This window comes from Parasteatoda tepidariorum, chromosome 7, assembly GCF_982258835.1.
Source record: "Parasteatoda tepidariorum strain Cologne lab strain chromosome 7, Ptep-v5.0, whole genome shotgun sequence".
NCBI classification, from domain to species: Eukaryota; Metazoa; Arthropoda; class Arachnida; order Araneae; family Theridiidae; genus Parasteatoda; species Parasteatoda tepidariorum.
In genome coordinates this window covers 19,975,939-19,993,864 of record NC_141761.1, presented here as the reverse complement: position 1 = coordinate 19,993,864, position 17,926 = coordinate 19,975,939, and the positions used below count along the sequence as shown (strand labels likewise).

At 28.3% G+C, this 17,926-nt stretch overlaps 2 protein-coding genes across 6 annotated transcripts in view; one reads left to right on the top strand and one right to left on the bottom strand.

Moving 5' to 3' along the window:
- The window catches only part of LOC122271814 (voltage-dependent calcium channel subunit alpha-2/delta-3), a 485,956-nt gene that overhangs the window by 231,788 nt on the left and 236,242 nt on the right, over positions 1–17,926 (top strand). The gene's annotated exons all lie outside the window — the stretch shown is intronic.
- On the bottom strand, positions 2,985–17,051 carry LOC122268291 (toxin CSTX-20). The gene is made up of 4 exons (XM_087167459.1): positions 16,983–17,051; positions 15,303–15,480; positions 4,525–4,631; positions 2,985–3,214 (listed from the first exon to the last, which is right to left on the bottom strand). Exons 1-4 carry the CDS (start codon positions 17,019–17,021, stop codon positions 3,077–3,079), a joined length of 462 nt encoding a protein of 153 aa, XP_087023585.1. The 5' UTR covers positions 17,022–17,051; the 3' UTR covers positions 2,985–3,076.

Below are 17,926 nucleotides of genomic sequence, written 5' to 3'. Positions count from 1 at the left end.
CATTCTAAAATAATAGTAAAATAACCGGCAACAGTCTCTTCTTTCAACTAACAGTAATGTTTACGGTACGAAACCTTTTTTTACCTTTTCGGTTTTGACATCGTTTACAACTAGTATGGTTAAAAAGCAGTAAAAATCTATTTGGACATACGTCATATCGGACAATAATCTATTCGAGTGAAAATGGCCTAATCTTGTATTTTTATAGTCCAGGGTCACAAATTGAGAAGTGCAGGACACTGGATACTCTTCATGTGTTGAAGGGAATGGACAAAATATTGTTGTGTGAATGCTGGGACTCAGGCCCCTTTCTATCTCATTTTCCCTTTCGACTATATGTTCCCAACTCCGAGGAACTAAGTAGTTTCATTTAGTGGACATAATTGGAACTATAAAATTCTGGTTGTTTAACCGTATATGGTGAAAGTTGTAAAGAAACGGTTTTTCTCACAGTTAACAGTTCGAATGCCGCATTATTTACGGTTATTCGACTGTTTTGTTTGAATAGGGTAAAATAAAATTAAATAAATTGTTATTTGACCATTTTTTTCCAAGAAATTTCCAGCATTTACGGTAAACCACTGGTATATGAATGGAAACCATTAGCATACGAATGCTTTAAATACTTTATATTTTGGTTTTATTAACAAAAATGTTTTATTCATTTAATTTTTTTTATTACCAGAAGTGTCATTATTATACAGCAAGATAATTTTGTTAGAATGCCATTTTGATTGCAACAAGAAAGATTTACCGACATGGAGACATAATTTTGGGGAAACCGCACTCTTCGGAAGTTTGCTGTCGGTAAATCTTTCTTGTTGCAATCAAAATGGCATTCTAACAAAATTATCTTGCTGTATAATAATGACACTTCTGGTAATAAAAAAATTAAATGAATAAAACATTTTTGTTAATAAAACCTAAATATAAAGTATTTCAATCATTCGTATGCTAATGATTTCCATTCATATAGCAGTGGTTTACCGTAAATTCTGGTTTCCTAAATTATAGTTCTTATTACCACACATTTAGTAGAACATACAAAACTGAAAAATAAAACTTACCCTGATAAATGGTTTTTATGCCGTACTCTAAAGTATCATGATAAAATCACCAAATTTTACTACGTTTATTAAACTTTGTCCCATATTACACCATATTTAACCATATGGCACCATATTTTATTGTTAATTTTATCATTACTGAAGAGCTTCGGTAAAAATTATTGAGCTGTTAAGTGTTCCCGTAGAGCTAGAGTCACAATAAATTGTACAATATCCTGGTAGTTTTGGCCATACACTTTTTCTCAATAGAGTAACAAAAATCAGATGTTTTATAGTAAATAATATAAGTGATGAACAAAAAATTTAAAACATGGACTAGTAAGCTAAATGCTGTTTTTTAGGATGTTTTTGACAGTAATATTATATTGTAAATTAAAGAATATCAATTAATTATTGCAGTTTTTACAGGTACCAAATTTACAAATATTGGTACACACTATATTATATTAGTATCTTCGATGCCTATTAAAGCTGCTCCAATTCTGTGCCATCATAATACAGATACTGTGGAATTAGGTATTTTACAGCTCCTCTAAATTAATAAGTACCGGAATGCCGCCTGATTGTGATAAATTTTGATAATCATGAATTGGCCTCTCGAACAATTTATCATATTATGATAAATGATACTAAATACAGTTAGTCGTTATTTTGATGGGATCAACTATTAAAAACATCTTTTGCTTAATTTAATAACTTAGCTCATCTATCGGAAAGCACTAAGCTTATTTGAGCTTTATTAATCGTGTCGCTATGTACCTTTCAGTTTTATGCATGAATTCGTAATGTTCTTCAGTTCTGATTTATTGATTTTTTTTTCTTTTTTTTTTACATCAGTACGAGGTACTCACTAAGATAAACCCTATTCAACTAGGATGTTTTCAAAGCATAACCATTTAAAAAAAATACACTCAGATTCAGATTATTTAATACTAATCTAGTTACGCAATCCCCCTATTTTATTGCTTTGTCTTTTTCTGACATAACGGATTAAAAATAATTAAGTATTAAAGATCAAGCAATAAACTCTTTTTTTTATTCAGAAGAGTTATAAACAGGCAAACATTATTGATCATATCTTTGAATTATTTGAAAAAGCAGAATCGGCTGCAATTTGATTTATACAAATGGGGCTAGCCCGAAACCATTGAGAGAATTTCATTTTTAAAACTTCATTCCCAAACTCTCTTAACTGAAACTTTGAAGCGATACGTTTTTCTCTTAACTGAAACTGAAACTTTTCGAACTTTTTTTTAAAGAAAAATCTTTTTTTACGCACTGTCCAAATTTCAAAACTCTAGCATAAACGGTTCTGGATTTTTATGAGAGACACATACACAAATTCTTCATTTAATTTTTATAGGTTTGTTTTTCTCTTGAAAATCATCTAACGGAAACTCATCTAACGGAAAGCATAAAGCACGATAATAAATTAAATTAATAGAAAACAGCTAATTTGAAAGTTTATTTTTAATTTTATAATTCAAACCTTTTAAAAGTTTTTACAGAAAATATAGTAATGAATTCACGCAAAAGTCATGGATTTTAAGGCTTTTTTGTGACGGACGGCATAATTGTAGCAATGTAGTCAGCGTTGCCCACATACTGCCTTTACTTTTCATACTTACAATATATGTATAAAAATAAAAGTTATCTGTACGAAGTTCGTGATACGATGTTTTAATTTTCAATTACTATTTTTATCTGAATAGTTAAATTGTTCTCTTACGTTGGATAATTTCACTTAAAAAAAAGATTTTGTTTATAAATTTTAATCTTTTATAAACAATGTTCAAACCCGAAGAATAATATATTTTTTTTCACAAAACTTAATTATTTTTCTAGTCTCAATGATGATCCTGTGACAAAATACTTTAAAATTTTTATTCAAGTATTCCAAAGAGTGAACCAGAAAACTTACACACACAGTGTTTATTTATTTTAATAATGAACAGTTACATATTGTGTACATTGTACTGTGCAGTTATATATTGTATACATTGAAAACTTTATCGTTTTTCTTCAGAACTTCCCTCAGTACTTTCATCACTGTCCACTTTCGGATCTTCCTCTGTTACGCCCTCTGTAGGTGGTACTGTTGAAGCAGAAGGAGCCCTGCATCTCTCATTATTTCTGACTTTGCCGAACTATAAAAAAAACAATAGTTTTTCATTAAATTACGGTAGTTTTTTAATAATTAAATGTTTTGCGCAAGTTTATATGCGGTACTTTTATATTTAAACTTACTTGTAATGGGTTTTTATTCAGGAGAATTTTTGCATACTCCTTATTTGCATTTATTTTTAACGTATTGTATTACAATGTTAATCAATTTATACACGAACGTAAACTAGTGCAAACCGGTTTCAGTCGCGTTCTCGCATGCGTCAGTTGCGGATGCGTTTCTGTGGCTTTATGGGCTCGTTTATTTTACACTACGGAGTTATTTGTTTATTTTGTGTGCTGTGAATAAATAATCAATTAGAACATTTTCATCTTGGCTAAAAAAAGGCGATCTTTCAACCATCTGAAGAAGCTAAAGTGAAGGCCGTCTTGAATGCTAAAATATCTTTAAACGCGAATATCACGAAGATTGAAGGTTTCTGAAGCTAGCGTACTAGGCATGAAAAAGAGAATTGAGCCCGAAACGAAAGAAGAGAGGCGGCGGAATCTTACAGTGCGTCTAATATTTTGGCCGGGGCTCAAATTTCATATTCATTTTTAGTTTTTTGAAAAACTTAGAAATTTAAAAATATTAACATCAGCTTAAATTTTTTAAAATTGTACCTATATTAGGATCCTAATCTCATTTTTAATCACGTTAGAAATTTCAACTTGCACTTAATAATAAATAATAATAGATTATAAGTTAATAAATAAATAAATAATAACACTAGAGATCAAATTTTTAATTGCATAGCCAGGGGAACTTCCCTTTCATGACCTGCTCAGAAGCACACGAAGAAAGAGTTCATAATAGGAAACCACCTATAGTGGTATTATGAGGACGTTTCCGGCATGAGTTCCTATGCAATTGTAATTCTGGTGATGTGCACTAACTTCTCTGGAAGCGTGTCGCAATATTTCCATGAACCCTCTGTTATATATAGAGTTTTTAAACTTGTACATCTCGACCAAAAAATAGACTAAAAATGTCATTTAAAGAAATTGTGGCTTGGAAGGAGAAACTGATTTACAGATCAGAAATCAGCGATACGAGAGTATCTGAGTTCTGTTAGAAAATCTCATGTGACAGGAAACAAAAAAAATGTTCTGCAGTGTGATCAGTAAATAAGTTACTGATAAATAATAATTAATAAACAAGTAAATAAATAATAGATAAATAAATAATAGATAAATAAATAGATAATAGATAAATAAATAGTAAATAATAAATAAATAAAACTAATAAAAAAAAAAATAAATAAATTTTATTTAACAAATAAACCATACATACTTTATTTTGTGTGACTCTTTCGGAAACACAACTCAATCCTTCGGCACAAGGGCATGTAAATGTATATTTTCCAGAAGGGGCAGTGTTGTCACGCAAGCAGCGTTTTCCTAATTAGCAAAAAAAAAAATTTAATTTTCGAAATAAATATCACATGTAAAAATAATAATAATGAGTATTAAATTTTGACAGATGCTTAGGTTAAGAAATAGTATTCAGATAAATAAAATTTATTTTCAGTTCTTCTTTAAACAGAAATATTAAATAATATGGAACAAATAGAAAGCACACATTTGTTTGAATTCTTGAAGCACACTTTGAAACTCTGATAAATGTAACTAATATATAAGCAAACTATTAATAAATTAACTATTCTCTACTGTTGAAAACTGCAATTAATTTGCGAAATTTGGTTCTAAATCACTCGGCAAACGATTAATTAACTTTGTAAACAGCAATATCAGGCAAATGTGCTGCAAACAATGTAAGATATTGAATTAAACCAGAATTACTTTCATGTTGAATCGTAGTACTGCGTAATCAAATTTAAAAATGTAGTTTTACAAAAAAACACGTATCCCGTAGTTTACGCTACATTTGATGTTCGATAAAATGTTACCAGCGGTACGGCTGACAGTTCAGGGTTAGTATGAGAGGTCAGAAGCGCGAAAGATTGATGCGTTTCTATCGTTGAATAATGTAGAATACTGAGGTCACGTGATTTCGTGTTTTGGTGATCAAAATTAAATCCTAAGATCATGTGATTTAACACCCTAGGACCTTTTTTAGACTAGAGTTTAGGCCAATAATCTCACAACCGCCCAATCCATGAGATTTATTCACATTTATATAAAACAGTCCATTAAAATTTCACAAATGGGATGCGCGCGCGAAAGCAAAACGTGGAGGCCATTTTCTCGGTATGCTATTTCAAACATTACGCCATACTGTATGAATATGCGAATAAAATATATGATTTTTAAATTAAAAACCTGAGTTTTCTTTCAGTAAAACCTCTTGTGTTAATTTCAATATACCCTGCACGAATCTTCACAACTATTCATGAGATATAATCTTAAAAAATTAATATTTTCTTAGGAAAACGAGAATAAAACAAACGAACGATACAGATAATAAAATAAAATAAAAATAAAAAACATTATTTTATTTTATTTTATTTTATTATCTGTATTTACATGTTATTTTTACTTATTTGTACTTTTTGTGATCTATTTTATTTGTTGTTATTTTTAAAAAAAATTTTTTTTTGAGTGCTCCTCACTCTATTGTATTAATATATTTAGCTTTGGCTTTATTGATACAATATCAGAAAGCACTCTGTTTAGCGGATATAATCGTGTGGGCTGAAGAAAAGATTATATCTTTTTTTTCCGGCTTTTTTTCCGGTTTTTTAATTAACATTTCATTATTTATTTTTTTTAAATAAATTTTTGTTTGTTATTTTTTTACTTTTATTCCCCCCCCCTTTTTTTCATATGTCTATTATTTTTCTTTGTTTTATTCTTCGTTATGAACTTATCTAATGAGTTCTGTTTACTTGCAGCTTAAGCGCAATAAATGAAACTTATTGTTTTTCTTAACTTTCTTCGTGTTTTCTTGTATTTATTTATATATATATATATATATATATATATATATATATATATATATATATATATATATATATATATATATATATATATATATATATATATATATATATATATATGAAAGGGTAGCAGTCATGGTGAGTGATGTTAGGCCACGCAGATAGCAGTTGGAAGGCAAAACATATTTTATTAACTTCACATAGTATATTTAAGACATTTTCTAGCAAAGGCGGAGCTCAAAATCGCACTCAAAAACTGTGTGCTTAAGTTTTTATCTTAGGGAAAGTAGCAAAGGAATTTCCCTCTATTTTGTTATATTTGAGGGGAAAAGGGAAGTGATAAGGATTACTATTGGTTTATGAAAGAAAACTAGCTTTTCCCACACAAAGCATAGGGAGATATGTCCTGCTCTTAATTAAATGCATAGTTGAGCCAAAAATAGATTTAAGAACAGGATGTGGCTTTTAAAAGTGTGAGAAAGAATTTGGAATAGAATAATTAATTAGTAATAAAGTAGGAGTTGTTTTATAGCAAAGAAACTAACGTAAAAAGATTAATAGAAGCTTTTTATGTTACATCCCCCCTCGCCGAAAAATTTTAACTAACATCAAAAAAAAATTTTTAAAATTATCCCTTTGCAAAACTTTCCTTATGATGACACAATTAAAATAATAATAATAATATTTGTAAAATCAACAAGATATAAAGTAACATGAATTATAAAAAAACACACTTGCACACTATGTAAAAAAAAGTTTCATACAGAGTTAGAGGAAGAAAAAAAAATTTGAAGTAGCGCTACTATCGAAATGAAGTGTTAGATCTCCATTTTCAAAAAATTGTTTGTGATTAAGTTTTTTCAGTCCTTCTTTATAATCACAGTAAATAAAGTTATTCCTCATACTAACACAAATAAAATAAACTTTTCACTTAAGACAAGAAAATCTATAAAAATTTTCTAAAAGATGTAAATATTCACATTCAACAACATGAAAGATAAAAAAAAAATATGAAAATGCAAGTGATATGAGATATAAAAATACAAATTGACACTTTTTATCAAAAAAAATTTCAATATAAAATGTAAAAAAATTTGACACAATGGTCTTTAATCTGAAATTTAGGATTTCAGTGTTGTTAGGGGAAAAATTTTGCTGGATTAGGGGCTGTATTCCCCAAATGGTGGAAAACAGTCCCTAGTCTCAACAATGATGTGCTGGAAGATCCTAGTTTCAATAGATGTTTAAGTTTAAATTTTTTTTTTTGGTTTTCACCACAGAGAGAAACTACCATCGCCCCATATCCTTTTAGATTGGGTAAACATTGAACTTGAAGAAGAAAATTTGAAAGGTCGGATCTTCCAGAAAAAAGGGGACCACATGTTCATTGAACCATGTGTAATGTTGTCATATTCAGTGTTTTTAATTTATTTTAACAATGAAAAATCATTAAATTTAATATAAAATATAGTCAATTCCATTTAAATAATTACATGCTTTTATTCGTGACATAATTTCAGTTTGTCAGGTGGGTGGTACCTTCGCAATTTTGATATATGAACTATTTCAGTATTTTCTTTATTATGAATATTCTTTTTATTTATTTTGTAATTAACATCAGAAATTTTTTCAAGAATTATATATGGACCGGAAAAAGTTGGGGTAAGTTTCCTAGTATTGGGATATTTAAAATCTTCATACATTACAGTATCATTAGGGGAAAATTCAATATGAGTAAATCTTGCATCATAATAAATTTTATTTTTCTCATGATATTGTTTAGTTCTTTCAACTGCAATTTTTCTTGCTTCTTCTACTGGTGGAAAAATTTCTTCAGATAAAGGATGATTAAATGGGAGAGTGCCAAACATTAAATAAGCTGGTGGGAATTTAGTTACCGAATGTGGAGTTAAATTATATTCTTCGGTTACTTCTTTTAATAATTTAGGCCAAGGAATTTTTTTAGAAGAATCATTAATTTTACATTTTAAACGTGTTACAATGGTTTGTCCTAAACGTTCAACTTTTCCATTAGTTTCAGGTCTATGGGCTGTAGTTAACAATTGTTTGATTTTGCTATGTTTAAGAAATTTTTTAAAGTGGGAAGAAGTAAACGCGGCATTTCTATCACTCAAAATACTGTTAGGGGTTTGAATTTGAAAAATTTGGTGCAAAAAATTTACATAAGTTTCCGTAGTTATTGATTTAGATGCAAAAGACCACATATATCGAGTGTGATGATCAATTACTAAAGTTAAATATTTTTTGGTAGAATTGTAATAATTAAAACCACCTACACTATCGATTGCAATTATTTCAAAAGGTTTGTCAACTGGGGGCATTTCCTGAAGTAACCCAAATCTTTTCTGTCTAGGTTTTTTATTAATTTGACAAGTATGACAATGTTTGTTAAAATTTGAAATGTCCAAAGTAATATTTTCCCAATAGTAAACAGGAGTAAGTAAATTAATAGTTTTTTGAATTCCCGGATGGCCAAATTTTTTATGTGTAATTTCAAGTAATTTATGCCTTAAAGAAAATGGAACAACAATTTTGGTAAAACCCTTTTTACGTATACACAAAACATTATCTATTTTAATAAAATTTCCAGTTAAATTATCATTTTGTTGGGCTTCGCGAATTTCGTCTAATTGCAAAAGATGTGAAAAATGGCTTACATTATTTAAATCAACATTTGTTTTCAAAATACTATTGTTTTCAATATTGTCAGGAATATCTCGGGATAACATGTCAGCTTCAAAGTTTAAGGTGCCTTTTGTGTATTTTATATCATAATCATACATACTCAATAGTAAAGACCAGCGGAACAATCTACCTTTCAGATTTTTAACATTTTTTAACCAAACTAAAGCCGCATGATCTGTATGTATGGTAAATTTATTTCCAAATAAATAGTGATAAAATTTGTTTAATGCATCAACAATAGCAAGACATTCCAGTTCTGTGATTGCATAATTTTTCTCATAGTCTCTAAGAGAACGAGAATGGAATGCTATTGGATGTAAGACACCTGAAACATCTGGCTGTTTCAAAATTGCTCCAACACCACTTTGACTTGCATCAACAAAAATATGACATGGTAATTTAGGGTTAAATATTTTCAAAATTGGTTTACAAACTAAAGCATTCTTTAAAATTTCGAATGCTTCTTGACATTTGGGAGTCCAACACCAGGTTGTATTTTTCTTTAAGAGATTATTTAAAGGTGCTCTAATCTTAGCATAATTATTTATAAATTTATTATACACATTTATTGAACCTAAAAATCGTTGAAGAGATTTAACATTAGTTGGAGGTTTCAAGTTTTTAATTACTTCAATGTTGTTGTTATCAGGAGTTACTACACCATTAGATATTTCATACCCTAAAAATTGAATTTTAGTTTGCAAAAAAGAACATTTAGAAGCTTTTAATTTTAAGTTTTCAAATCTACATATTTCAAAAATTTCTTTTAGATGATTTATATGTTCTTCAAAATTATTAGAATAAATTATGATATCATCAAAATAATTAGCTGCAAATGAAACTTTATGTTTAGTGAGTATTCTACGTATTGTTCTTTGAAAAATACTAGGGGCGTTCTTCCACCCAAATGGCAATCTTAACCATTCGTATAACCCACTATTGGTGACAAAAGCAAGTTTTTCAGTGTCTTCAGGGTTGATTGGAATTTGCCAATAACCACTTACCATATCAAGTCTACTAAAATAAACACTGTTCCCTAATTTATCTATAAGTGTTTCTATAAGAGGCAACGGTTCTGCATCTGATTTAGTAATTTGATTTAATTTTCTAAAGTCTATACACAATCTACTTTTTTTATTTTCATCTTTTTTATAAACTAAAGTTACTGGAGCCGAATAGGGAGAAGAGCTTTCTTTAATTATATTATGCTTTAACAATTCTTCAATTTGTTTATCTATTTCCTCTTGTTGTTTTGGGGAAGTTTTGTATGCTCGTAAGGATACTGGTAAGTCTGATGTTAATCTTACCCTTTGAGGTTCAATTCTTATTGTCCCTACATCATATTTATCTTTAGCAAATATATCTGAAAAATCTTCTAAAATTTCCTGAAGTTGGAAACTTTTTTCATCATCTTGAATTTGCATAATTCCGTCAACATGATTTTGACAATGTTGCGCACCATTATCACATTTAGTCTCAAGAACATTTGAAAACTCAAGATTATTTTCAGTTTTGCTATTTAAATCTTTAATTTTAAGTCTATTTTTTATTTTATTCTTCTTTAAATTCTCTTTGCTTACATTTTTATTTCTGTTTACTTTTATATCCAAAATTTTATTTTCCATAATCATTTCATTTTGTTTATTTTTAATTGATTTAACATTCATTCTTTTGTTTTTACATTCCTTATTTTTATACTTAGCTTTATTTTCTTTATTGGTATTTTTGTTGCAATCATTAACCTGGATTTCAGGAGAAATGTGTAAAGACAAGTTGCTTTTATAATCCGAAAAAACTATCAGCTTCCTCTGATTTTGCATTACAACTCGTTCAACACAATCTATCACTAATTTAAACCCATTACATTCCTTTAAACCCAGTATGGCATAAGGTAGATCAGTATTTAAAATATAAAATTCCACTGACCTAGCTATATCTCCAATTTTTAAATTTAAAGTACAAGAGTGGTTAAGTTGCAAAATACCTTTTGTTTGTTTTACATTAACAAAGTCTTTTCTTTCTTTTAGGACATTAAGTTTTTCAAAAAGCTTAGCCGGAATTATATTTAAAGTACTTCCTGTATCAATGTTTAACAGGATAGTTTTATTTGTCAAAATTGGGTTTTTGTCACTTATTTTGTTTTCATTTTTATTTTGTAAATATCCAGTTACTATTAATTGACAATTTTGTTGTTGGTCACTTTCCTGTTTAGGCTGAGTTTGATTCTCAGCCGTAAAAATATTAGGTTTGTTTATACAATTTTGGCCCCAATGATAAGCATTGGTTATACCAAGCTTATCACAGTATTTACATGGCTTAGGAGGCAACTCCTGGGAAGCCTGGGCGAAATGACTTGTTTGTTGTTCATTTATATGAAACTTTTCATTTCGAATTGTAGGTCTAAATTGGGATTGTTGGTTATAACTTTGACTAGGCCGGGAAAAATTTTGATTTTGTTGAGGATTATAATTTGGATTACCCGAGTTATTAAAGAATGGCCGCCTTGGTACCCAGCCTTGATATTGTGGTCCATACCCATTAAATTTGGATTCTGGTAATTTTTGTTTAGTTTCAGTTTGGGGTAAGACCGTAGGTACATCATGAATTATTTTCGAAACAATTGTGAGCCATTCAATCGGGGTTTTGGGTTCTTTTAAAACCAAAAGTGTCCTAATTTGGGGAGGCAAATCTATAGATAGACCCTCAATTATATGTTCATTACTTAAACCTATCTTTCTACCTAACTCTACCTTTTCAGTAAAATATGAGTTAAGGTCTTTAGCTTGGCCAGAAAATTTTAAATTTTGAAAATCGTTTAAGCCAAAGAGAGGTGAAAAATAATGTTCTTGAAAAATTTCAACTATTTCCTGATATGAATTACAATTAAGGCAGTTATTAATATACAATTTCAAAGCTGAACCTTTAATGAATTTTTGAAAATTTCTAACTTTCCATTCGTCATTACATTTAGCATCTAGAGTTTGTTTTTCGAAGTGTTTGAGCCAGGATGTGAATTGAACACCAATGTCAGGCTCAAAGACTAGTATGTCTGGTTTATCCTCTACATTTTGATGCATATTTGTAATTTTTGCCACTCAGTAAAGGCATTAAATAAACCAAAATAAATTTCAATAATTAAATATAACATTTAAAAGAAAAAAAAGTTAAATTTATGATTAGCACATATTTTGCTTTTTTAAACACCATAATAAAATAAAAATTTAAATTTTACTTCTACAATCAATATAATATACACTGTGATATATAATGCAATATAAAAAGTGATTCCTTAAATAATAATTAAAACTATAATCATACTGAATCATAAGTGGAAAAAAAAAAATATGTGATAGCACTAAATTTTAATATCATTATTTAATTTAAACAAATAATATTATAAACCATTGAATAATAGCATCAATAAATGGAACTATTATCAAAATATAAATATTAATAGATAAATATACTATTACCGGAATAAATATTTGGAACAATAAACATAAAATTATATGTTCCTATTTCAATATATGAGCGTAAATGATTCAAAAGTATTCACGTTTAAAAACTTAAACTTTTGAGAGTAAATATCAATCACATCTGTAATTAATCACCAATAAATCACTTCTAATATTTGATGAATCACGCGCACACGCGAGCGGAATCATAGCTACCACTTGAGATCACATTTTTGGTCATCTTCCGTTCAAGGAAACACAGAACACTCGAGAAAATCGCCAGAAAACGAAATCAATTCGATCATATGCTGAACCTTTATCAATCCTCAATGAGACCGACAAGCAGCAAGCAAGTAGGGCAACACAGCAAGCACTTGTTATAAATCCGCAAGAAGATAATTGTTGATGGTAACACACGGTAGGCGAAAACGAAACCAAAACAGCCAAGACATCAATTCTTTAACGGCGATTCCGGTACAACGGTGTAGAGGCAACGTCTGGATCCATTATGAAGGAAAGTCCCGAAATTCTCATTCTTTTAGTCAGGATATCTGTTTCACGAGCAACGCCGGCATCTCCTAAAACTTCATTCCATTATTTTCTTCTTTCCTTTTATATTTATATATTTTTTACTTATTTGAAAAGAGCATTTTTTTTTTTTTAATGGAGCCAGTGAAAAAAAAAAGTGCCAAACCAACTGCAAAATTTATCCTGCTAGGCTTGAAAGGGTAGCAGTCATGGTGAGTGATGTTAGGCCACGCAGATAGCAGTTGGAAGGCAAAACATATTTTATTAACTTCACATAGTATATTTAAGACATTTTCTAGCAAAGGCGGAGCTCAAAATCGCACTCAAAAACTGTGTGCTTAAGTTTTTATCTTAGGGAAAGTAGCAAAGGAATTTCCCTCTATTTTGTTATATTTGAGGGGAAAAGGGAAGTGATAAGGATTACTATTGGTTTATGAAAGAAAACTAGCTTTTCCCACACAAAGCATAGGGAGATATGTCCTGCTCTTAATTAAATGCATAGTTGAGCCAAAAATAGATTTAAGAACAGGATGTGGCTTTTAAAAGTGTGAGAAAGAATTTGGAATAGAATAATTAATTAGTAATAAAGTAGGAGTTGTTTTATAGCAAAGAAACTAACGTAAAAAGATTAATAGAAGCTTTTTATGTTACATATATATATATATATTTCCTATTATTTCCTTACTAATTATTACTCAAATCACAATTCAGTAACTTTTTTAAAATTGTTATAGAGTATTGTAAACAGTTTTATAGTCTCAAAGAATATTACGGTGGTTTAATTAGAATGGTTGTTGACCAGGATTGAAAAGAGAAATTCCATAAATTGTGACGTAAGAAACATTTCCATCTATTTTTGAAATATAAAACAAACTTTGATGAGTTGAACACAATTGAAATTAATAACTATTTTTTCTCATATTTTTTCAAGTATTTTTTTTCATTTGCTCTGATTAATATTCCTTTCCTAAAAAATTGATGACTCAACATTAAAGGAAAAAACTCTAAACTTAACACTGAAAGAAAAATAATAGATTAATGAGAAACAACTATGGAGGTTGACTATGAAGGAAATTATATAAGTATTTATCAAAATATTGACATGATAATTTGTAGTTGCTCTGAGGAACAATTGCCCCTACGCGAATGACAAAACCGAAAGAGTATAACATATTAGATATAGTCATTTGACGAATTATTTCAGGAAAATTCACGTACAATAGATGTTTCATCATATTCTTTTGCATTGTTTATTCTTCGCGATTTTCTCTACTGCTTCCAAATTATAACCCTTTAATAGTATTCCAAAAACTTAGAAATGTAATAAATTATCATGTAATTATATGCCAAAAATAATAAAAGAAAGATCTTTATGATAGCTCAAAAGTTAGATCACACCTGTTTTGAATTATCAGGAAAAAAAAGAAACTGAATAAATCTTCTTTCGTTATATTTTAAATGTATGTCTTTTCCTTTCTAATCTGTCTAAAAATTATGATTATAATTTCAATCATTCAATGCAGCAATCAAAACAATCAGTTACTTGATTGCATTTTGTAATCTAGTAGAACTATTGATATAGCAAATTGATTCTGTTAAATAATGTCAAAAATAAAAGACAATAATTGCATCTTAAAGTTTTACTTAGAAAAACGCAAATAAGTTTTTGAATTTTTTTGAGTTTTGACTTTTTTATTATTCCATAAAGATATAATTCGAAATGTTAATTATACTAAATCTGCCTGTCTCATTTATTTCTTGCATCCTGCAACGTTAATTTATAGTTAAACGTCAAATTCAGTATCACCTCTTCTCTTAACCACCTATGAGAATTTCACGTAACTTTATTTCTTCTCTTGCAATTTTGAATTATGTAATCGTAGTGAATTACATGTTGATTTAATATTGTTTATTACAATTCATTTCATAAGATCTTCCTTTCATTACTAAGTCACTTTCTAAGTTTCTTTCTGATCAGCATGAGACGTTAATGTTGCTAAATTCTATAACAAGTATAAAACGAAACATGCTCTTTAATCGCCGCTTTTAACTTAGGTTTTCAAAATCCTTTTAAAAAGTCATTAAAACGCATCACATTAGAGGGTGCAAATTTAAGTGAGAAAAATATATTATCAAGTTCTGATTTAGTATAAGAGGACAGGTTAAATAAAAGCACATAACTAGAATGTTTGATAAAACCAAAAGGTCTTTTTAGCGAAACTGTTTTTTAATTCATTCAACAAATTTACTAGTTTTTTTTTTTTAACTTTCACTGTGATTAACACCAATAAACATGCATCAAATTTAAATGCTATTTTTTTTACTTCTAAGACGAACATTTTTTACAAGAATTCGTATAAAAATATATTAAAGGCAATGATAATATAAATAATGATAATGAATATAATAAATATAATAATGATAATAAAAAATGATAATGATAAATATAATAAAGGTGATGATTGTGTATTAAAGCAAAGCACCTTCTCTTAATAATTTTCGGCATTTTCCAGATCGAAATTTTAATCCAACACAACATTCATCGTCACCACAGTCAGATTGATCCGAACATCTTTTGCTGGGTGCCCTACTAGGGGGAGGGGCTGGTGTCCTGCGCTTGTGGTCACGTGGTCTGGCATTCTCAGCGACAATAACTGCCACCTAAACATAAAAATTTTAAACAGTTACAACATTATTCCCCCCAATATTTTTTTCATACAGAGGGTTCTAAAAACGCACTATCATCTCCCAGGAATTCGCGTGTATAGAATCACAGGCATGAGGAAAACACAATTTTCTATGCATTAAAGTTCCAATGCATTAAAGGTTAAGTTCTGTAATTTGGTAAATAAATTTAAGATATTAAATTTATACAATAATTTATTTGTCACCTTCATCTAAATGTATGAATTATGTTAGGTCCACAGATGTAACAAATTGATCACTACATATAGCAAAAAATTACAGATATCTACAGATGCAACCTGCTACACTGTCAAAATTACGGATCAAATTACAGTATAAATCATCGGCGCTTTGGGCACATTATCCTTAAAATCTTTTTTTACTATACAATCAACTTTCATCGTAAACTCCATTCTTACAGCACTTTTTACAGTGACATTTATTTTATTACAGTGGTTCAGTGATTTTATAAAAATTATTACAGTAAAAATATGGTGTATCGGACTTTTTGTTCCGCAACATGTTCCGGAAAAAAAGGAATTTTACTGTAAAATCTAACGGTAAAATATCCCGAATTTTTTACAGCGTACAGATGTTCATTATGAAATTAAAATTTACTGTAATTGACTATACAGTTTTTTTTTCCAATGTATTCTGAATCCATATTTAATATATGGATAATAATTTTATATGGATAATAATAATTTTTTTTATAATAAATATCCATATTTATTATTAAAAAAACTGTTATTTATTGATAATTTCTTTTTACTATCAGTACATCAGGCGATAAATTTAAGTGACGAGTCGGACACGTGACTAATGACGTAAGTCCTGTGGACAAATTTTAATCAATAAACTTAGTTTCCTCTTTCAAAATTTCCCTTTGCAAGCGATTACTGATTTCAACTAATTTTAAAAACTTCAATTTTTGCTCTAATCTTTAGATAACAGAAATTGCTGCTTTTACTGAAAATGGCTCATACAATTGAAATGAATTTTAGTTATATATTTAAAATACTAATTAAGCAAAGGAATTTACTAATTAGCGATTTTATAAGTTTTATATTGTTATGTAATAAAAAAATTGCACACTACATTAATGAATACTTTTATCGATATTAAATATACTTTTCTGGTTTTCAGTTTGTTTTTTTTTAGTAACAATTGTTCTGACAAAGAATGCTTTTTTGAGAACACAAATAATTTCGTTTAAAAAGTGATTTAATAAAAAAAAAGATCGATTTTTTTTATTTAAATATTTTCTTTCTTATTATTTATTATATTTTCTGTTCAGTAAATTTCGTCTTTAAAAAATCTTAAATCTTAAAAATCTTGTTACATCTTAAGTGAAAAATTTTGCAAGACATTGCATGTTAAAACAAATGTTTTATTTTTTTTAAAATTCTTTTTTTATTATTTATGAAAATGTTGTTTCTTATTAGCCTTTCAAAAACGAGTAAAATGTAATCACTCACCAAAGCAAGACATACGACGGCAACCAATGCAAACTTCATGTTTAGGTTCTTTACAATGAATATTCAAAAAGAATGAATTTTAACTCCTTTGATGTTTTAATTGGGTTATATAATTTGAAAAATTAGGTCTCTTATCAGTTATATAAGGTAACGCCTTAAAAAAATTTTATCTTTAAGAGATATCTTTGAACAAACGAAATACACGTATTTTACTTCTTTTGTTTCCATTCAGAGTTTTTATCTAAAGGCAAAACGTTTTTTTTTTCTTACTGATTACTCCCTAAATTTATAACTATATTGATTACTCCCTAAAATTATAACCTTTAACTACTGCGTCATAAAATTAAATTAGCCCATTTTCTATTTTTTTTGCTCTAAATAAAGCGTCTTAATTTAAAATAATTAGCTTTATTGAAAAACTGGAGAAAAAAAATTTAAAGTAATAATTGAATCAAAGGTCGAAGTCCCGTTTAACAGTTTAAACAGTTGCTTTCCTTTTTTTGCGAAAAATATTTTTTTCTTCTATAGAACTTACAAATAATTTCCACAATAAACAGATTTTTCTTCATGAATGTGTAGAACAGACGTAAAGAACACTCAATAAAGTATTGAGAGTAAATTTATAAGTATTTCGAATATTTCATTAATAAAAATAATTTCTAATAATAAACGAACAAAATGAAATAAATTTATTGAATTGTTCTAAGTCATAGCAGTTTTTTAAAAAAAAATTAGCAAAAGAAATTCAGTATTTAAATTTTTTTCTAAAATAATAATTCATTGAGAACTATTCAATTTTTTTCTTAAAAATACATTTCAATTGCTGATCTCCCAATAAAGTCAAATTCTAATCAAGTTTAATGTTAATGTAAGTTATGTTGATGTAAGTAATGCTAATGTAAGCAATGTTAATGTAAGTAATGTTAATGTAAGTAATGTTAATG

Excerpts from the sequence above, each read along its gene's own strand:
- LOC122268291 (XM_087167459.1), bottom strand. The coding sequence starts at position 17,021 with ATGAAGTTTGCATTGGTTGCCGTCGTATGTCTTGCTTTG. Across the intron at positions 15,481-16,982 it reads CCGTCGTATGTCTTGCTTTG|GTGGCAGTTATTGTCGCTGA; the intron begins GTGAGTGATTAC and ends TTTTATGTTTAG. Across the intron at positions 3,215-4,524 it reads AAAGAGTCACACAAAATAAA|TTCGGCAAAGTCAGAAATAA; the intron begins GTATGTATGGTT and ends TTTTTTTTATAG.